At 42.4% G+C, this 23327-nt stretch overlaps 1 protein-coding gene across 1 annotated transcript in view; it reads right to left on the bottom strand.

The window, feature by feature from the left end:
• Positions 1–2720: 2720 nt before the first annotated feature.
• The window catches only part of SH2D1A (SH2 domain containing 1A), a 64224-nt gene continuing 43617 nt past the window's right edge, over positions 2721–23327 (bottom strand). The window contains exons 3-5 of the mRNA XM_073547531.1: positions 12453–12516; positions 10716–10848; positions 2721–2885 (exon numbers count right to left, since the gene is read on the bottom strand). Of these exons, the coding sequence (XP_073403632.1) occupies positions 2881–2885; positions 10716–10848; positions 12453–12516 (202 nt within the window). The 3' untranslated portion in view covers positions 2721–2880. The remainder of the gene's footprint in view (positions 2886–10715; positions 10849–12452; positions 12517–23327) is intronic.

The raw sequence follows: 23327 nt of genomic DNA, 5'->3' as shown, positions 1-23327 counted from the left end.
TTGCCTGCTAAAACTGGGGGATGCTGATCCACTGGTGCCCGCAGCAGGCCCAGAATCCCCACGTCCTCTACCTGTAGAATCCCCACGTCCTCTCCCTGCAGAATCCCCACGTCCTCTCCCTGCTGAAACTCCACGCCCACGCCCACGCCCCCGCGCCTTACTCCCTGCCTTCTTCATCTTGCAAGACTGCTTAAGATAGGCAAAAAAGGACAAAGGGGGGCCTTAGTGTGCTTATTCCTGAACAGCTGGTTACAGGTACAAGAAACACTAATTTTATGAAGTGTGTGTGTGTGGACTAGACTTTAATAGGAGCTGATGTGGCCTACACAAGTTCAAAATGTAGTGTTTGGTGAACTTTTTATGTGGTTTCTTTGTTTGAAACAAACTCAAAGTATGAGAACAAAGAATTGAAACTGATAGTATCACCAACTTTTTGGAGCTATTACAATGCAGGCAGGTAACCTACAATGCAAAAGATGAGGCTCCAAAAAAATTGGGTAATACTAATCTGGCTGCGCCGGCAGGGCACAAGCCAGAAAAAAAGGCTCCTCTATCTACTCCTATATAGTGTTTGCAACCAACCAATGTTGATGGATACGGATGGATGCACACTAATAGGAGAAGAAAAAATGAGCTGCACTCAGAGACAAATATGTGTGAGGCAGTGACGCACGTTGAGCGTCCTACAACCAGACGTAGCTGCAGGACACTCTACTCAGCGTGAGCTGCACTCACACACAGTCAGAGACCTCTCAGACAGCCGTCAACAGTGCAGCTAAGTGGGCACTGGCACTGACAGGCTGCAGAAAGGCTCCGCTGTGTACTCCTATATAGTGTTTGCAACCACCGTAGATGGAGACGGATGGATGCACACTAATAGAAGAAAAAATGAGCTGCACTCAAATAAAAATATGTGTGAGGCAGTGACGCACGCTGAGCGTCCTACAGCCAGACGTAGCTGCAGGACACACTACTCAGCATGAGCTGCACTCACACACAGTCAGAGACCTCTCAGACAGCCGTGAACAGTGCAGCAAAGTGGACACTAGCACTGAAAGGCTGCAGAAAGGCTCCGCTGTCTACTACTAGTGTTTGCAACCAACGTATATGGATACGGATGGAAGCACACTAGATTGAAATTATTTAAAAAATGCAGCTCAAAAAATAAAAGATGTATGAGGCAGCAGTGATCACACTGGGTGGCCTACAGCCTGACGTGGCTGCAGGACCCACTCCACAGCGTGAGCTGCACTCACACAGCCCTTGCAGACAGCTGTGAAAACAGCGCTGCTAGGGAAAAGCAAGCTACAGTGGTGGTTTATGTAGCCTGGATAAAGCACAATATTGTTTTTAGAATCGCTATTTCTAACTGTCCCTCACAGTCTTCTACAGCAGCCTGTCCCTAACTGAATTCACAGCAGAGTGACCAGAAATGGCGGCTGCGGTGGCTTTTATAGTGCATCATGACATCATTTCGGCAGCCAATCACAGCCATGCCAATAGTTAACATGCCTACATGCCTAACAGGATGTGCCCACACTTCGGAGGATTCCCATTGGCTTAATCAAAGCAAGCAGGCTCATAGCATGATGGGAACTTCCTATTCCGATTCCGATCCCGGAATCCGATATGAAAAAAGTATCGGAATTAAGTATCGGAATTCCGATACCGCTGATATCGGCCGATACCCGATACTTGCGGTATCGGAATGCTCAACACTACTTACCATGTGTAAGAGTTGACCTCAATGTGTGAATAAGGGCAGACAAAAGGACTTGGTCCCAACCAGTGAACATCAGTCTGGGGAAGCCTTTAAATACAATTTCCAGCTCAGCAGAGGGAGTCCACACCCCAGCTTGCACAGAATGCAAAAATACAAAGAAAGGACGCAAACATTGAGCTTGGTTTGAGTTGGTACACATGCAGCATATAAACGCATGTTCACATTGGCCATAAAACATACAAAACCTACAAGAGACAAAATGAGCAAAAACCCTGCTGTAACTCTGTCATAAAGGGGAAAAACTACAGCACAAGTGTACATTATTCAACTAGGCTCAGATGCTATAGACCAGTGACTGGGCGACATCATACAAGGGAAGCACTACAATGTGAGAGTATGCTGTTCAACCAGGTTCAGATGCTGCCAAGTGGTGATTCAAAAGCATCATAGAGGGGAAAAACTGCAGCGCATGATCACTTTGTTCAACTAGGTTCAGATGTTGCTGAAGTGATTTGGCAGTGTCACAGAGAGAGAGAGGACTACTCGCCTCAAGAGAAAAATCTTGTGAAATGCCCTGTTGGACCACAAGAATAATAGGCACCAAACAAAAAGGAAATAAGAGCAGATCTCCACAATGGAGTGACAAAATGACAAACGGAAAACAATGGCAGGTTCAGGAGGGCACATGAATTTTGACAAGACAAGAAACTAATTTTTTGCGAGGGACACACGATAAGTCCCCTTTTAGTATTACTGTAGCTTGGAATGGTGCAGTTCAGTCCATGAAACAAAGAGGAAAGCTTCCTCACAAGCTCAGAAGAAGAGTTGGTAAACTGTGTTATGGCGTTGTGATTTTTTTTTTACTGTCTTGTAATGCAGGGAGTGGTTGAAGACCTCACTTTTAATAATGGACAAGGGCAGACAGAGCATCCTTTGCATACATTTACAAATCTATAAAGTGTCAACATGTTAATGAGATTTTAGACTACCTAATTAAGGTATTTATTAAAAAAGACAACATAATTTTAAATAAACACAATACAGAAAGAGTATATGGTCACATTTTTCACATAGACACCTTTAAAATGTACATAATTATATTTTCTCAGACAAAATATCTTTTCCCATGAAGTAGGTGAAGCGGTCCATGTCCCTTGTTAATCTGCAGTATGAAAAGAACAACCAATCAGACATAGAATTCAGATATAGTTAAACACCAACAGCTGATTAATCAATTGATTGATACAACAATAATGATACTCAACTGTAAACTGAAATCCCACATTAGAGGCACTAATTCTAAAAGCTGAAATTCTGGCATTTACTTTGATTATTTGATACATCAGATAATTATAATTGTAGCTAAACCAATTGGGCTTTTTTCCTTTAACATATTATTCCATAATAAATAGGAAATAGGGAAATAGAGTTGTTTTGAGCATTATTATTTGCCTAAATATTTTCAAACATTTTCTAAAATTTTTTCAACTTCCACTTGGGGACTTGAACATGTGCAATCTTTACTGGCACCCTGGGGCAGATTGTAACAGGTGTTCTACCATGGCAGACCTGAGGGACTAATGTAAGCTTTAAGGCCCCTTTACATTTAGCGATGCACCAGCGATCCCGACGACGATATGACCCGGTCAGGATCGCTGGTGCATCGCTAAATGGTCGCTAGTGAGCTGCCAAACAGGCAGATCTCACTAGCGATGCAGCAGCGGTCGGCGGTCGCTCTTGCCTTTCAGACGCGGTGAAGGTGTCCGTCTTCCGCCTGCGTCCATGGCTGACTCGTCGTCAGCGCCAGCAGGAAGCCGACGGCGAGAAATGGACCAGGCCGATCTCGCACGATCAGCGATAGCCAGTGGGGGAGCCGGTCGGAGGTAAGTATCACACATAGCGATATCGCTAGCAATATCGCTGCTGCGTCACAAAATCGGTGACGCTTTAGCAATATTGCTAGCGATATTGCTATGTGTAAAGCCCCCTTTAGTTTTAACAAATAAGGTCCAAGCAACCAAGCCCCTCTTTAATGACCAATCCCCAGTTTTCAATACTGACGTGTGTCACTTTTTGTGATAGTAACTTTGGAATACTTCTACATATCACAGTGATTCAGATTATTTTTTCATAATACTTTATACTTTATGTGAGTGGTAAATTTGGATCAATAAAATTTGTGGGGAGTGGTGATATGTTTTTCATGAAATTTGGTAAAAATGTAAAAAAGTTCTCAAGTTTTAAAATTTTAATTTTTATACTCTTACAGCAATTAGTCATAGCAAGCAAAATAGCTAATCAATAATATCTCCTACATATCTACCATACTTTACGTCAACATGATTTTACAACAATCTTTTATTTTATTAGGAGGTTAGGCTGGTTGAATGCAACATGGTGCGTTCGGCGCACACCGGCACACCTTCAAAAGTGCACAGCACACGCAAAAATCCTACTAGCGCACGGCCAGCGCACGGTCTACGTACCCTATGCTAAAGATAGGGTGCACAGATCGCATGCAGCCGTGTGCGATAGTAGGAGGAAATGATCGGACGGGGCGGCAGGGGGCGGGGCTTAGCGGTGCCGTGCGCTGCATGTAAAATGCGCTAGTCTGAAACCAGCCTTAGAAGGATTAAAAGTATAGTAGCAAATTTACATTTTCTCAAAGAAACTTAAAAATCCTATTTTTATACAAATCTACTAAGTTTGAAATGACTAAGAGGATCCTATTTATTTTAAAATGCCAAAATCTGATACCTTTTTAAAAAACTGTACCCCTCAATGTATTAAAAACTGCTGTCCAAAATTCTGTTGACCCTTCAGGTGTTTTACAGTATCATTACATTTTTTTCCCCTAAAATATTATTTTAGCCCCAAATTTTTCTGTTTCATAAGGGGTAATAGTAAAAAATGAACCCCCAAAATCTATTTCTCCCAAATGCAGCAATACCCCATATGTGGTTAAAAACTGCAAATGTTGACAAATTTTGCCTGGAATAAATTGTGGGAGACCAATTGCATCTGCAAACCTCGTGAGATGGCAAAACAGTTTACAGAAGAGACCATTGCAAAATTTTCAGTTTGTCTGATTTTTCTCTTTATAGGTATATTTTTGAGTAAAATGTAAATTGTTCTTTTATTCTATACACTACTGACAACATGTCTTCGAATTTCCAAGCAATAAATTTTGTATTTATTTTCAGAAAATGAGAAATGGTCAAAATAACAAAAAAATGCAGTGCTTGCAGACCTCAAATAGTGCTAAGAAAACAAGTCCATAATAATTTAGAAACAACAATAGTAATGTTTTACCTCAGGAAGAGTTCAGAAATCAATATTTTGTGGAATAATTATGATTTTCATTCACAGCTTTCATGTGTCTTGGCATGCTTTCCATCAGTCTTTCTTCATACTGCTTTTGGGTGACCTTATGCCACTCCGGGTACAAAAATTTAAGCAGTTCTTCTTTGTTTGATGGCTTGTGACTATCCATCTTTATCTTGATTACATTCCAGAGGTTTTCCATGGGGTTCAGGTCTGGAGATTGGGCTGGCCATGACATGGATTTGATGTGGTGGTCCTTCATCCACACATTGATTGACCTAACTGTGTGGCATGGCGCATGGTCCTGCTGGAAAAAACAGTAATCAAAGTTGGGGAACATTGCCTTAGCAGAAGGAATCAACTGTTTTTCCAGGATAACCTTGCATGCTGCTTGTTTCATATGTCCTTCGCAAAGATTAACCTGCCCATTTCCAGCCTTGCTTAAGCATCCCCAGATCATCACCGATCCTCGACCAAATTTCACAGTGGGTGCAAGACACTGTGACTTGTACGCCTCTCCAGGTATCCGTCTAACCATTAGACAACCAGGTGTTTGGCAATGCTGAAAATTATGCTCATCAGAGAAAATTACCTTACTTCAGTCCTCTATGGTCCAATCCTTATGGTCTTTGGCAAACTTCAGCCTGGCTTTCCTTTGCTTCTCATTGATGAAAAGCTTTTTTCTAGCTTTAAATGACTTGATCCCTGCCTCTAGGAGCCTGTTCTGGTCATGCACTTCACCCCAGCTGCCATTTGCCATTCCTTCTGTAGGTCACTTGATGTCATCCTGCGGTTGCTGAGTGACATTCGAATAAGATGACGGTCATCCCTGTTAGTGGAGAATCGTTTTTGCCCTCTGCTGGTCTGTAGCTTTGTTGTCCCCACTGTCTGCTGCTTGACATTGTTGTAATGGACTACCGTCTTAGAAATTTTAAGGATGGAGACAACATGATGCTCACAGTATCCCTCAGCTAGTAAAGCCAGAATTGAGCCCTTCTTTCCTTGCTCAAGACTTTTCTTTTCAACTCCTTTGGCATGGTTAAAAGTTATTTTTTCATTCCTATTACTTTCGGGATATTACTAGCACTTGTTTTGCCATCCAGCTTGTCCTATTTCAAGAGGATTGTGATCATCACAGCAGGGTTTTTTATTCTTTCCTTTGTTAAATAAGATTTGGTTCAGGTCATTGCCTAATCAGAAGCACATTAAGTAAAATGAGGTGTACTCTGGTTGGAATTCAACTGACACTGGAATGGAATGGCTTTCAGACATGCAGAGAAGCTGATTTTTATAAAACTGTGCAGTGGTCTCTTAATTTTTGCCAGAGCTGTAAACTCTTAGAAGTGACCATATTTTGGAAACAGTGCCCTTAAAAGACTTCAACTAGGGTTGTAGTGACCATTTTGGACCCACAGGTGTTCCACAAAAGTTTATAGCATTGGAATGTAAAAACTAAATTTTACATTGATTCCACAATATATTTGTTTTGGACTAAAATTAACATCATAAGAGAAAATGGACCTCATAATCTGGTATGCAATTTTTCCAGAATGTGGCAATATTTTATATGTGTCCTAAAACTGCTGTTTAGTCACATGGCAGGACTCAGAAAAGGAGTGCAAATTTGTTCGTAACAGATTGTGGATGCTGTCACATTTACTAAAATGACAAATTTGTCATTCCAACAACGATAATAAGAGATGAAAACCATAATCTGTTATGCAATTTCTCCTGAAAGTGACAATGTCTTAAATGTGGTCAAAAACTGCTGTTTAGGCACTCGGTCAGACTCGAAAAAGAAGTGCAAATTTGTCTTGAACAGCACAATGTACCAAAAAGAAGAAAAACACAGCTAAAAGCAAACTTCATTTAAGAACACAATAAACATCAGATCTACCTCTTGGGCCCATACATCTCTGTTGTCCAGAATCCCAGAGTGTCCATCAGCCATATCTGCTTCCTCCTCACCCTTCCTAAAGCTCAATGTGGACAAAACTGAACTTCTCATCTTTCCTCCATCTCCCCTAACTCCCGGATCTGATCCATCAAACAATATCATGCTTTCCCCTGTACCGAAAGTCCGCTGCCTCAGAGTAACCCTCAACTCTGCCCTATCCTTCACACCCGCATGTCCAAACTCTTACCACCTCCTCCAAGATTTCTCCTTATCCACCCCCCTCCCCATCTTCTGGAATTCTGTGCCCCACCATGTCCAATTATTATCCACTACATTTAAACCTTCAGACGGAACTGAAAATAACCATCTCCTCAAGAAAGCTAAAGCCTGCAATGACCCAGCGGTCACCTCACCACCATAGCTGCCATCTCACCACAGCCTGCAATGACCCCACAGTCACCTCACCACATATTGCAATGACTCCACTGTCGTGTCACCATCACATCATCGCAGCCACCTCACTACCACTGTAGCTGTCTCACCATCGATGCCACCTCACCACAGCCTGCAATGAACCCACTGTGTCATCTCTCCACCACCACTGCAACCTCACCACCACCAGAGCTGCTGCCTCTCTACAGCTTACAATGACCCCACTGTCACTTCACCACCATCGGAGCTGCCACTATTCCCCAAACTTCTGTCTCCTTCCCGATTACCCTGTAGACTGTAAGCCTGCAAGGGCCGGGCCTTCTCCCTTCTGTACCTGTCTGTCATTATAAATCACAATGAACAGATGAACATCTGTATTTTGTATGTAACCCTCTTCACATGTGCAGCAGCCTGGAATAAATGGTATGCTATCCACAACCTGTCTCCTCCATACATCTGTGACATGGTCTCATGGTATTTACCTACATGCAACCTTCGATCCTCTCAAGATCTCCTTCTCTACTCCCCTCTTATCTCTTCTTCCCATAACCGCATACAAAACTTCTACTGTGCTTCACCCATACTCTGGAACTCTCTACCCCAACAAATCAGACTTTTGCCTACAACGGAAAGCTTCAAAAGAAACCTGAAGACCTACCTCTTCCGACAAGCCTACAACCTGCAGTGATCTTCAGTCTACTGAACCGCCGCACGACCAACTCTACTCTCTCCTAGTGTATCCTCACCCATCCCCTCTAGACTGTGAGCCTCGCAGGCAGGGTCCTCTCTCCTTTTGTACTTGTGTGTGCCTTGTATTGCTCATGTTTATTATACTTGTCTTTTTATGCCCCTTTTTCACATGTAAAGCGCTATGGAATAAATGGCGCTATAAAAATGAATAATAATAATAACAGACTGAGGATGTTGTCACATTTACATAAAATGACAAATTAAGTTTTTTCCATTAAAATGTTGCTTTAGCCTCAATTTTTTTATTCTCACAAGAGGTAAGAGGGAAAAATGAACAAATAAGCCCAAGAATTGCTTTTATTTATTTTTTTTTACCTAGATCACCACTTGATATGAGTGGTAAGATGGCTTTGTTCTTCGGATCAGTGCAATTACAACAATACCAGATTTTGCTACTTTTATACACTAAAAACATTATTCCTTATCATTCGAGCCATAACTTTTTTTTCCAATAACAGAACTGTATGAGGGCTTGTTTTCTAGCAGTATGAAATTATGTTCTTACTGATACTATTTTTTCATGTATGATTTTTTTATTTATTTTTACTCCAGCTTTTTTGCATTCAGTATGATGAAAAAGCTACAGTTTTTACATTTTTATATTATTTTTCCATAGAGGATGAATAATGTGAAAATGTTATAGTTTGGGTGGTTCGAGATATGGCAATACAAATTATTATCTCCATTTTTTTATTTTTATTCTTTTTACATAAATCCTTATGCAACGTTTTTACCAGATTTAGATAGACTCAACTTATAGCAAGGTCTGTAGAGCTTGAGTCTAGTACTTGGTCTCAGAATTGCCATGGTAACCATCAGGACCATGCGATCATGGGGGGTCCCAAGTGGGGTCAACAATCTAAATGTTGCTTACACTATTGATAGTGTCATGTAGAAGGTTAAAAGGCCACATATGGTGATAACACCGATCATGATCAAGACACGAGGGTGCATAACACCCTACTGCAGTACCTACTACAACCAACCCTTATCTTCTCAGAACGGAAATAAAAGGTTATACCAGCCTGCTTCACTGTGATTGGTCTGTCTAAAGAGAATGACCAATCACAGCGATCATCGGGTGAGACCAAAGCGGATTTTTCCCAGTTTAGCTATCTTCACATCGCCAATATAGGAGATAGCCATTTCTATTAAACCTCCACCAATTGATTTTGTGCGGTGATACTTTAAATCAATCACATACATGTAGAGCAGAATGTGGAAAGGCACCACATTCCCTGATGAACACATGCGTGAATTCATGCTAAGGAGTTAATTGCTTGTACGATACACTGCGGTACTTTTGTTTTACATTGTATTGGCTTGTCAGAGTTATCCTATTAAGCTCTGTCTCTGGGTACATGCCATTTTTGTGGCAGTTTGTGGGGCAGTTTTTAAAACACATTTTTGAGGCAAACTCAGACCTGGATTCAGAAGGAATGTGGAATATGAAAGATGAATGTAAGCATATTTCACAACCTTGCTGGAGCCACTTCTAACACCAAGAGGTTGGCACTTATGTAGGTCCTATGTTGATGGCAGATATCAGTGGTCAGAATCCCATTAATCTAACATTTTTTCTTCTGCCTTATGTGCCACTAAAGGCATTCTTAAAGAGAATAACAGTAGCATAGCTGCCGGAAGGTCAAAGGGGGGTGGGGCCCACCTAGAGCTACTGCTGCTCTTAACTGTATAGGTGTGCTCTTCATTCTGCAGCTCACAGTTCAGTTTAGATAGACAGGAAAGTGCATAGAATGACAGAGTCAAAGCACAAGTGTCGCAATGACGTCATCTCATCACTCCATCTGTGCGAGATGCTGACTTTGCAGGTGGACTTGGCAGGATCTAGGGTTAGGTGATTATATATTGTTTATTTATTATTTTTTGAGCCAGTATTTGTATGGACTGTGGCAATATCCAACTATGGAAGGGGAGACTACTGTGGGGCCATCATACTGTTTGGGGAGATTTACTGTGGTGACATAATATTGTGTGGTTTGTGAGGGCATCAGGGGAATTATTCCATTTTAAAGGCACAAAGGGGTCAATATTGAATGCTAAATTGGCATTTAAGAGATATTATTACATCGTAGGGGCACTCAGGGTATTGATACTGTCAAAGGGTCAAACTGGAGAACTTACTACTTTATGGGAAGGGGCAAAATATGAGCATTCTTACTGTCACATACAGAGGGCAATAAAATTTTCTAGTGGGTAATTTTACCATCTGGAGGGCACAAAAGGGGCATTTTTACCATATGGGGTACTAAAAAGAGTAATGTTACCATGCCATATAGCAGGTGCAATAATATGGACAAATAAGGCAACAGCTGCTCAACATTAAGATATCAACTGGATGAGGAGTTTGCGAAGGCTTAAAATAGATGGGACATTGTTAGAAATGTGAGAAGTCCAATGTGTTTTTGCTGTAAATTCTACACACGAGTCCTGGCTGGAAGAAGTTGTCATTCTGGTCTAGGTCAGTTGGAAACCATGGGAAAAGAGTACTTAAATCTTTAACATAATTACTAACTTACTAGGACATCAATAGAGTCTGAAAATAGCATAGCACATTTCATACAGTACTACCTTGTGTTTTTTGGTACATATTCCTCTCAACTGGGTACTGCAGATGGGTAGCAATCCCTTGACCTGGTTTAGTGTAAGCAGAGATCAGATTCTGAATCTTTCTGAACATCCTTTTACGTACCCCTGGTGCTGCCTGGACATAAAAATCAAGGTAAAAGTTTGAATTATTTAGGTGTTTAAAATCCTACTTTTTACATAAAGAAGCACAGCATTGACTGTATGTAGTCTTGCCCAATAGTTTTGAGACTGAAACAAATTTCATTTTGCTTCTTCAGTATTTTTAGATCTTTTAGTCAGAAGTTACTATAGTTACTGAAGTACTAGTTTTTAAAATTGTATTGCATCAAGTTTATGAAAAAACTCAATATTTATATTACTGACCCTCATTTTACAACCCATTCTTTCCTAAACAATGCTTCACGTATATCTCAATTTCTGTGTTTTTGTTTGTCCACCTGCTTTTGAAGATTGAGGACAGGTTCTCAATGGGATTAAGATCTGGGGCGTTTTCTGATCATGGGCACAAAATTGGAAATTTTTGTTCACCAAACCACTTAGTTATCTCTTTTGTCTTGTGACATGGTCTCCATCATTCTGAAAAAGGAATAATTCATCACCAAATTGCTTCTGGATGTTTGGGAGAAGTTGCTCTTGGAGGATGGATCATATTTCCAGATGTTCCAAACAGTCTGAAAGGGGCTTCAACAGAGAAAATAACTTTACAGGAAGTACAAGGATTGGGCTGCATAGAACTGGAGTGGTTATATTCTGTTGAGAACCCCCCATTAGCTTGATCTCACTCATAATTTTGCCTAAGAAAGCTGTCATGAATAAAGAATGGGATCTAAAAATCCTCAAAGAGCAACTTTGACTAATGTTCTGTGATCAATTTGGTGATGGACAATGCTTTTTGCAGCATGATGGACACCAAAGAAACATGATAACTAATTGGCTTCCTGAACAAAAAAAATTGAAATATTAGATCCACGGCCAGGAGGCTCCCCATATCTCAATCACATTGAGAACCAGTGGTCAATCCTTAAAAAATACCTGGACAAACAGAAATTACGATAAGCTTCAATCACTGATTAGGCAATAATGGGGCATCCATCAGGATTTGGCTCAGAAGCTGATATCCAGTTGTTGGGAAGACCTGCAGATGTCTTGAAAAATAAGACTCAACAATAAACATTAAGTTTTTCATGAACTTGATGGATTGGTCAATAAAACTTTAAAAACATATTAAATGCAATAATTATAATTCAGTAATCATTGAAACACATGATTAAGATCTAAAAACACTGAAGCAGCAAACTGTAAAAAACAAAATCTGTGGTTTGGCTACCACTTCATGAAAACCAAAATTTCTCTAAAAGTTTGGCTACCATTGTATTGCTAAACAGTACAGTCTTATAGATAAACAACAAAAAGGCAGTTCTATAGGAAGAGTCCATAAATTGTTCAAATTGATTATCATTTTAAATACAATAGTAAAACTAGAGAAAAAGAAGAAGGCATCGAAAAGTCAACGTATACAAGAAAGGACCATACAGTATCAAAATATTTCATTATTGGTATAAACACTATTGTTGATTAGCACCCACTAACCGAGAATGAGTAGTCCAGTACTGGACACAGAACCGTATTCCATATACCCCAATTTATTAGTGTCACCCGGCATTATGGATTATTCATTCTCATGCACGCTGTTACATTCTGGTATAAGATGATTCTTACCTCTGCTGACCAGGATCCGGTCGTTGTTTTGGACACCCGGTAAGTGTAAATGGCATCTTTATGCCTGTAAACATTCACAAAAACATATGAATTAGAACATTTTATAGTAACAATTTTTTATTTTTCAAGGGAAGTTTTTGTACAGAGTATCATATATCTTCCTCTATCTAGGCTTTACCATAACAAGAGGTTGTGGTTTACCATTACTACCGGCTATGCTCTGACAGGGGCCCAATTGTACTTGTTGATCTGAGACTTCTATTCATACTGCAGAGGAAATACTGTATTAACTATAAACAGATGGTCATAAAGGGAATGAGCACACTGTCAGGATTCCCCTGTATTTCCCTGCAGGTTGGCAGTCATGTGACTGCATGTGTGCAATTTGCATAATTGTGGTCACATGCCGACTAGACTCCTGCACTTATCTCAATACTTTTCTATTGAGAGAAGCTGGGTGATGAGATGGCCGGTGCTAGGGGAATACAGAGAAATGGTGGCAGTGTGTGCATTTCACACTGTCACAATCCAGCTGTCTGCAGTCACATCTTGAAATGTTTGCTCTTGACTAATCCTAATAACTAATAACTGACTGACACTTTCTGCCTTTAGAGATTTTTCTTTCAGTTGTTATTTTATTCTAATCACATGCAGGATTACATTATCTATGCTGTATGTAAATAGAACAGCATTCATAACAAGCAAGATCGCTGCTGAGTCACAAGTTTTGTGACGCAACAGCGATCTCACCAGCGAGATCGCTGTGTGTGACACTGACCAGCGACCGGCTCCCCTGCCGGTTATCGCTGATCATCCTGGAATGGCCAGGACATTTTTTTGATCGCTGGTCTCCCGCTGGCCAGCACGCATCGTGTGACAGGCGGGAGACCTGCGATCAGCGAGCTGGCGCTGGTAACTAAGGATCGGCTGAAACAATGAGGTCTCAGGCTAGGATGTACTCGATCCTAGGCCGGTGCTTGGCAACGCCAGGCACCAGCGAAAACCCCCTGGAGTGGCACGATTGCCGATCGCATCAATCACGCCAATCGCAGGGCACAGCAGCAGTATTACCTTGCTGTGCCCTGCCAGTACCGGCCCGGATCGGTGCTGTAATAGCACCGATCCTAGGCCAGAGCCTAGGACAGGCCCAGCAGGGCCTGCAGCAACTGGTTGGCGCGATCGATGTCATCGTCAATCGTGCCAATCACAGGGCACAGCTGTGGTCACACTGTAACCTCTCTGTGCCCAGCTGGTGACCTTGCTGTGACCTGCCTAGGCAGTTGCCATGGTCACCAGGGCCAGCAGTGATTGGTGGGATTGATGTGATTATTAAAACCCACCAATGAAAGGTCACAGCAGCGGTGTGATCGCTCTGAGACCTGTCTATCACCTGCCTGTGACCTGTCTGACTACTCTGCAGGGGTCCTCACTCTAGCTGAGGATTCCTACAGAGCGGTCACACTTCTCCTGTGCTGGGTATTGTGGTGCCACAGCAGCCTGTAACACTACAATCCCTGCTGAAGAACGAAGAAAGAAAAAAGAAGAACGAAAAAAGAGATAGTACAACTGTAAGTGTTACCTGATCCCTGCCTAATTTATCTTCATCCCCCCAAACCCCATCCCCCTCTTTTAACCCCTTTTTACCCCCTCACCCCACTTTGTGCACATTTTCCATTTTTTTCACCCCCCCTTTGCACCACCTGACTACAACCCTAAAGCCCCCGTCACACACAGCGAGATCGCTAGCGAGATCGCTGCTGAGTCACAAATTTTGTGATGCAACAGCGATTTCAGCAGCGATCTCGCTGTGTGTGACACGTATCAGCGACTGGCCCCCCTGCCGGGTATCGCTGATCATGCTCTAATGTCCAGGACATTTTTTTGATTGTTGGTCTCCCGCTGGCCAGCACGCATCAGCGAGAGACCATCGATCAGCGAGCTCCCAATGCTGTAAGCAGACGCTGGGAGCTGGTATCCAAGGTAAACTGTAGTTAACTAAGCGCGCGCGTCGCTTAGTTAGCCGCTGTGTACCTTGGATACCAGCGTGCTGGCGCTGGGAGCTGGTATCCAAGGTAAACAGCGGGTTTCTAAGCGCCGCGCACGTTTAGTTATCCTAGTTGTCGCTGGTCCTGATCGTTGGTGAGATCTGCCTGTTTGGCAGCTCACAAGCGATCATGTAGCGACACACCAGCAATCCTGACCAGGTCATATCGTTGTCGGGATCGCTGGTGCATCGCTATGTGTGATGGGGGCTTTAATGTTGATCCCTGCCCGATCTCTCTTCACGCAGTTCACTTATCAGAGCTAGGGACTGCTGTTTTAGACTTTTTTTTCTCTTTATTTGCTTTTTTCTTTTAGCTTTATCTTTTCAGAATAGTTTGCACTAATAACTACACCACCCACACATACAGTTATCAATAAAGTACACACAAAGCACCATATTCACACAAAAAATGTCCAGCTTGTCAAATTCGCCCCAACAGCGCTATTCAGTGGAGGAGGCATATTCTTTCCTTGCCTCCAACACTGATAGCGAGGGAGAGGATCCCACATTTCTGTACTTTTCGGATTCTTCATCCTCTTCCTCCTCGGGTCCTGCGGAACCGCCACGCAGACGCCCCAGGACAGAAGATGAGGCAGCACCCACCATTCCCGCAGCTGAACCAGTGGACCCCGTATGGACCTCTCCCCTTGAAAATTACAAGCCACTGATTCCTAATTTTATGGCAGAATCAGGAATCAAGTTTTACACCACCGGCCTCACAGAAATAGACTTTTTCAAAGTCTTTTTCTCTCAGGATTTTGTTAACCTCATGATGGAGCAAACTAATTTGTACGCTCGTCAATTTTTGGAACAATACCCATGTTCATCATTTTCTAACTGGTCTCCTGTAGACGCAATTGAAATGACGCAGTTTTGGGGCTTGGTCCTTCATATGGGGATTCTGAATAAGCCAGAACTTCGGCAATATTGGAGTGTTGATATTTTATATAACACTCCAGTGTTCCAAATGGTCATGGCCCGGATGCGTTTTGAGGCCATCCACAAATTCCTGCATTATACCAATAATGCAGTGTCCCACATGAGATGACCGCAACTTTGACCGTGTGTTCAAAGTTCGGCCGGTCATTGAACACTTCAACAAAAAGTTTGCTGAAATGTACGTGCCCCAAAGGGACATCTGCGTGGATGAGTCCTTAGTTCATTTTAAGGGAAGGCTCCAATTACGTCAGTACCTGCCCAGCAAGAGGGCCAGGTATGGAATCAAACTCTACAAACTGTGTGAGAGTACCTCAGGGTACACACACAGGTTTAGAGTTTACGAAGGGAAGGACACCAAGATTGAACCTCCTGAGTGTCCCCCTGTCCTGGGAGTGAGTGGGAAAATTGTGTGGGATTTGGTGCACCCACTGCTGGATAAAGGTTATCACCTTTATACCGATAGCTTTTTTACCAGCATCCCACTCTTCAAATCACTCTTTGCGTGAGGTACCGCAGCCTGCGGTACTGTCTGCAAAAATCAGAGAGGCCTCCCAAAAATGCTACTTGGGCAGGTGCTCAGTAAAGGTGACAGCAGAGCCCAATGTAGTGACCACTTGCTGGTCGTCAAGTACAAGGACAAGAGGGATGTCCTTCTCTTGACCACCATACACGGTGATAGCATTGCCCTCAGCACTGTACGGGGTACCTCTACACAGGTCAGCAAACTGACAAACTGACCTGTGTACTGGGGTACAAAAAAAACATGGGGGGGGTTGATCTCTACGATCAACTCCTCCAACCGTACAATGCTTTGAGAAAGGTCAAGGTGTGGTACAAAAATCTGTGCACATCATACAAATGGCAATGCTCAACGCTTTCCTGTTGTCACATTGTGCACGCCACACCGATACATCGTACCTTCAGTTCCAGGAGTAGTGGTTAAGGCCCTGATATTTGGCACTCCGGAAGGAGCGGGCACAAGTACTTCTGGAACTGAAGGTGATCGTATCGTACCAGGTCAGCATTTTCCGGGGGTGTTCCCACCAACCGGAAGAAAAGGTAAGCCACAAAAAAGGTGCCGAGTGTGTTACAAAAGGGGAATATGCAAGGACACCATTTATCAATGCAACACCTGCCCCGAAAAACCTGGCCTGTGAATGAAGGATTGCTTCAAATTGTACCACACCTCCATGCACTACTAATTTACGTTACCGGAAACAGTAGATTAGTTGGGGCACATCTAGATTTGTTCCTTGGGGTCTAGTATCCAAAATGATGTCACTTGTGGGTATTTCTACTGTTTAGGCACATCAGGGGCTCTGCAAACGGAACATGATACCCGCAGACCATTCCATCAATGTCTGCATTCCAAAACTTCACTACTTACCTTTCGAGCCCCGACGTGTACCCAGAGAGTAGTTTTCTCCCACATGTGGGGTACCAGAGTACTCATGACAAATTGGACAACAACTTTTGGGGTCCAATTTCTCCTGTTACCCTTGGGAAAATGAAAAATTGGGGAATAAGAAATAATTTTTGTGGAAAAAAATATTTTTTTTTTCCATGCCTGGGCATTATAAACTTTAGTCAAACACTTGGGGGTTCAAAGTGCTCAACATACTTCTATATAAGTTCCTTAGGGGGTCTTATTTCCAAAATGGGGTCACTTGTGGGGGTTTCCACTGTTTAGGCACATCAGGGGCTCGCCAAACATGACATGGCGTCAGATCTCAATTCCAATTTTAGTTTGAAAAAGTCTAACGGGGCTCCTTCCCTTCCAAGCCCTACCGTGTGCGGAAACAGTGGTACCCTCACATATGGGGTATCAGTGTACACAGGACAAATTGGACAACAACTTTTGGGGTCCAATTTTATCCTGTTACACTTGGGAAAATTAAAAATTGGGGGCAAAAAGATCATTTTTGTGAAAAAAATAAGAATTTTTATTTTTACGACTCTACGTTATAAACTTCTGTGAAGCACTTGGGGGTTCAAAGTGCTCACCACACATCTAGATAAGTTCCTTTGGGGGTCTAGTTTCCAAAATGGGATCACTTGTGGGGGGTTTCCACTGTTTAGGGACATCAGGGGCTCTCTAAATGTGACATGGCATCCGATCTCAATTCCAGCCAATTTTAGTTTGAAAAAGTCAAACGCTGCTCCTTCCCTTCCGAGCCCTGCCGTGCACCCAAACAGTGGTCCACCCCACATATGGGGTATCCACATACTCAGGACAAATTGCACAATAACTTTTGGGGTCAATTCTTTCCTTTTGCCCTTGGGAAAATAAAAAAATTGTTAAAAGATCATTTTTGTGAATAAAAAGTTAAATGATCATTTTTTCCTTCCATGTTGCTTCTGCTCCTGTGAAACACCTGAAGGGTTAATAAACGTCTTGAATGTGATTTTGATCAGTTTGAGGGGTGCAATTTTCAGAATGGTGCCACTTTTGGGTATTTTCTGCCATATAGACCCCTCAAAGTGACTTCAAATGTGAGGCGGTCCCTAAAAAAAATGTTTTTTTAAATTTTGTTGTAAAAAATGAGAAATTGCTAATCAACTTTTACCCCTTATAACTTCCTAACAAAAAAAAAATTTTGTTTCCAAAATTGTGCAGATGTAAAATAGACATGTGAGAAATGTTATTTATTAACAATTTTGTATGACAATTGCAAAATTTTCAAAATTTTTGCCAAATTTCTATTTTTTACACAAATAAACGAAAGTTATATCGAAGAAATTTTACCACTAACGTGAAGTACAATATGTCCCGAAAAAATAATGGCAGAATCGCCAAGATCCGTTGAAGCGTTCCAGAGTTATTACCACATAAAGTGACAGTGGTCAGAATTGTAACATTTTGTCAGAGACACCGCACTGAACTTGCTCACTGAGCCAGTGCGCGTGCCCCGAGTAAGCGAAAGCGTGCTCAAAGCTACCTGTGGAGCGGGCAGCAACCGAATAGACGCGTACTTCAGAGCTGCAGGACCTGAAGCACGTGACTGCTAGAGGTGTGGCTTAAACTCCACAGAGCTAGGAGCTGCAAGACAATTCCTAGCAGAGTAACTGTGAGACAAAGTTACCAAGGGGCATAGATAGGGAGAATAGTCAGGACGTAGCCAATGAGTCACACACAGAGATAGCTGCAAGGTACCAGAGGGGTGAGCAGAGAGTTGTCAGGTCACAGGCAATGAGTCATACACAGATAGCTGCAAGGTACAAGAGGGGCGAGCAGAGAGTAATCAGGTCACAGGCAATGGGTCATACACAGATAATAACGCAGTACAAAATCAACAGGCAAACTCACAACGGGAAACAGAATCGGGTCAGAACCATATAAACAAGCTATAGCAATAAACAGGCACACGGGGGTCAGCACACTAGACCAAAGGCAAAAGTATAACTGGCAGGGATTGAAGCTACCCAGAGGTTTATGAAGCTCTCCCAGAACCAGAAAGAGGCCACAATCATTAACCCCAAGTGTGCAGGTCAAAACCTGCACAGAGCTCCAGACATTAACCCCCGGTGTGCAGCTCAAAAACCTGCATTGGGATCATGACACATTTGGCCCGAAATTAACATGCAAACCACCCTTGGGGGTAGAGGGGTTAAAGGATATTTGAGGCTTGCTGTGCCCTAATTTTAGTAGTGGACATTTGGGGTTGATTCATTATGGTGTTTACGCCTGAAGCTTGAAAAAAATAATTGCTTTCACGCCAGTCCCTGACAGCTATGCCAATATGGGTTGGGCATGTGTGGGACAGGCCCCGGTTAAGCGCTCATCAAATTCATGAAAAGATACGCCACTATAGTGGCTTAAATTACTCTAGAAATGTACTCCAGTCTCTGCTGAAATAAGGCAGAAAGGCAATGCACCTCTTAATGAATTAGACATATCTTACTTCATCAACCTAAATGCCAGTACTAACGCATCGGGGCCTTGTGTCCTTCAGCATGAAGGAATAATAATGCTCTCAGTGGGAAAAACAAGATAATCTTGTAGTTATGGTACATATTAATGGCTAATAAAAATAAAATAAATGATGTTACATCAGGCAAGCTTTCGGGACTTCTTAGGTCCCTTCTTCAGGCGTGGTATAGCAAAGATTCTGAAGGACTAAAGGACTAACATTTCAATTAATATGTCTGTCACTACAACATACTGATAGCTGTCTACGAATATCTGAAGGGATGTCTCAGTGTAGAGGGATCATCATTATTCTCTTTTGCACATGGAAACATGAGAAGCAATGGGATGAAACTGAAAGTGGGAAGATACAGATTAGATATTAGAAATCCATGGGTGATCAATGAGTAGAACAGGCTGCCTCGAGAGGTGGTGAGTTCTCCTTCAATGGAAGTCTTCAAACAGAGGCTGGACAGACACCTGTCTGAGATGGTTTAGTGAACCCTGCATTGAGCAGGGGGTTGGGCACAATGACCCTGGAGGTCCTTTCCAACTCTAAGGGCCCCGTCTCACATAGTGAGATCACTAGCGAGATCGCTGAAGCGTCACCGATTTTGTGATGCAACAGCGATCTAGGTACATGTGACACAAAGTGGTGACCGGCCCCCCCACTGGATATCGCTGATCGTGCTCGAATGTCTTGGGCCATTTTTTCATCATCGGCGTCCCGCTGGCCAGTGCGCATCGCTGTGTTTAACGCCGACGAGCGACCCCGTTGGCGACGAGAACTCAGGGACGCAGGCGTGAGTCGTCAGAAAAGCTGCTGTGTGACAAGGTACCAACGACCGCTGAGGTCGTTATATGGATAGCTGGATCATTGCTGCGTCGCTGAAGAGATCTGCCTGTTTGACAGCTTACTAGCGACCATGTAGCGACGCACCAGCGATCCTTACCAGGTCGTATCATTGTCGGGATCGCTGGTGCGTCGCTATGTGAAGCGGGACCCTAACATTCTATGATTCTACGATGACTTCAGAGTGTTCAGGCTATCCTACTCGGAATTCTTCTGTGGTCATGCTCCAAGTCTTATCTGAATCTTATTGCTTTTGCCCTTTGATTCCTAGATTGATAGTATATTAATTTGTCATGTAATAGAATAGGGGACATATGCCACTATATAAAAAGGTTAAAGGTTATGGGGGAATATTTTATTTTACCTGATTGCATAAATTTTTGGCTAAAAATCACTTTTGCAATATTTCACTGTTTACACTCTACAGCCTCACTGCACTGTCTATAAATGGCTGTAGAATGGGTTAACTAAGAATCAGTCAATGAGCTCATTCTGAGTTGTTGTTTTTTTTTACTTTCCTTACTGAGATGATTTTTGACCACATGAAAATTGAACTGAACTTTGTGGTCATAAATTATCTGAAAAAAAAGTCAAAATAAGAAAAATAAGAGTCATAAACTCTCCCATCAAAAATAGCTCACTAACAGATTTTAAGGTAACTCATTCTGCATCCAGGTGCATATGTAAAAAATGCCTAAAAACTGCGTTAAGCTGCACTCTGTGTACTGGACCAAAAGGATTTTTTTCTATTTTTCCTGTATTCCTGTAGAATTGATCCCCTCCTACCCCCATATTCCCCACAAACGAAACCACAAATGTGCTGCACCATAACAGAGAGATGATTTTTACTATTTTTTTTTACTAGTATGTGTATTTTTATGAACAGATTTCTAAGATGATTTCAGAATGTGTTTTTTAAAAAAAGCTCACACTCGTACATTAGGTCGCCCTTGCTTTGGCAGTGAAGTAGTTAGTATTTAATGTGATGCAATGTGCTGAATTACACTTCTAACCTGCTCGCTTGTTTTGGTAACTCTGCTAACGGAATTGATCTTATCGCCACAGCCCTCTGTATTGTCACAGTCACTTTATGCTACCACTTCAAAGTGCTGCACATCCACTATAACTGACATATTGTTTTCCTCTCACACTAGAAAATCTGAAATACTGAGTTTGCAGACTTCTCTCGTTTTTTATACTGTATCTACTACTTATAAAATGGCCCTATATTCTTTATCTCTAGATTTTAATGACGTATTGTGCTTATGAAAATGACCCAATAATCTTAATGTCTGATTTCTAGGAGTATTGTGGCCATCTGTTAAGGTTTTTGCTTGATTCTCAGTAGTGGTCATGTGTTTTGTAGCTCTGTAGAAGAACAAAGGTCAGGTGCTATTTTAATATGTAGGGCAATGAAGGTCATTTTAGGAGGAGTGTATTTGTTTTGTACGAGAATGTAGGTCATTTGTGGCAAATTTCTGAAATATTTGCAATGGTGTTATTCTGATATTGGAAGTTGTTTTAATATAATGTTTAGGACAATAAAGGACATTTGCAGTGATATTTGATATTTCGGTCAATTGATGCCCCCTGAGGAGGGCAGTCAGACTGGTGAAACACATAGGGATGGTTTCATTTACATGGACTGTCGGTCATTCTGTGTAAACTGCAAACAACATACACCAGCCTTTGATTTTTCCATCGTTGGCATTTCCTTTCTAATTATTTGTTTTATCTTGCATTATTTATTTGACGATGACTTCTGCAGTGAGACTTTATTCATTGGCAGAATTATACTACTTTCTTTTGGGCAAAGTGTCAGCTTATTTTTGGTTTGCCACTGTAGGAGCTGTACTCTTCGTTTATATTGTATGAATTCACGTGTGGGGGTGTCTGGTCATAGCAGGGTCAGACCTTAGCGGCCTTTTACACTTTTGTGTGTTTGAAATCTTTTTATCTCGTGACTATCATAATATTGTTTGTTTTTCTAATTTATTAATACAATTAGACTTTGTTGCATCTTTATAATGGTTTTTGGACGTGTCGATATTCTACACTGTGCCTTTTTTTCTTGTTTTTTTATGTCAAGTTTTTTTACACTGTATAAAAGAGCACTCCAAGGTAATTATATGGTGCCCTCTTATTTGTTACGGTTGGACTTTATTTGTGGTGACATAAATGATATTGTCACTCTGTGACGGTCTTCAGTAAGAAAGAAGGGCCTCAAACTGTCCCTAGAGCTGGGACTCTAACTATCCATGTCCCGACGGTACTCTTAGGGTGTGTACACACGCTGCGGATTCTGCTGAAGTTCCGCAGCGGATTTAGCCGCTGCGGGTCCGCAGCAGTTTTTGCTGCGATGTACAGTACCATTATTCCCTATGGGACTAAAAAACCGCAGTGTAGACGGTGCGGATTTTTCAGCGCGGTTTTCCTGCGGTTTTGAAACCGCAGAAAGAATTGACATGTCAATTCTTTCTGCGGATTCCGCTGCGGTTTGCCATCTCCTCCATTGTGAAGATGGTGAAACCGCAGGGCCAAACCGCAGGATAATCCGCAGATAAACCGCAGGTCTTTTGACCTGCGGATTTTACAAAATCCGCACGGCCAAATCCGCACCCCATTCCGCAGCGTGTGCATATAGCCTTAGGGTACTGATACACTAAGCGACGCACCAGCGATCCCAACAATGATGCGACCTGGTAAGGATCGCTGGTGCGTCTCTAAATGGTCGCTAGTAAGCTGTCAAACAGTCAAATTTACCCAACGACGCAGCAACGATTTCGGTGGGATCGCTGGTACATCGCTTAGTGTCACACAGCAGCGAATTTGACGACTCCCGCCTGCGTCCATGATTCTGAGTTGCTAACGAGGTCGCTCGTCGGTTTCAAACACAGCGATGCATGCTGGCCAGTGGGACACCAGCGATCAAAAAATGGCCCAGGACATTCGAGCACAATCAGCGACATCGCAGCGGGGGCCTGGTCGCTGCTAAGTGTCACACGTAACAAGATCACTGGCGAGGTCGCTGTTGCGTCACAAAATCGGTGACGCATCAGTGATCTTGCTAGCGATCTCGCTTAGTGTGAAGTACCCCTTAAAGGTAGAGAGGCCTGAGACTTCGACTTAACT

This window comes from Dendrobates tinctorius, unplaced genomic scaffold (assembly GCF_039654945.1).
Source record: "Dendrobates tinctorius isolate UK_male_01 unplaced genomic scaffold, ASM3965494v1 ptg000154l, whole genome shotgun sequence".
NCBI lineage: Eukaryota > Metazoa > Chordata > Amphibia > Anura > Dendrobatidae > Dendrobates > Dendrobates tinctorius.
Note: the sequence above shows the minus strand (reverse complement) of the source record. Positions and strands in the feature narration are given on the sequence as shown.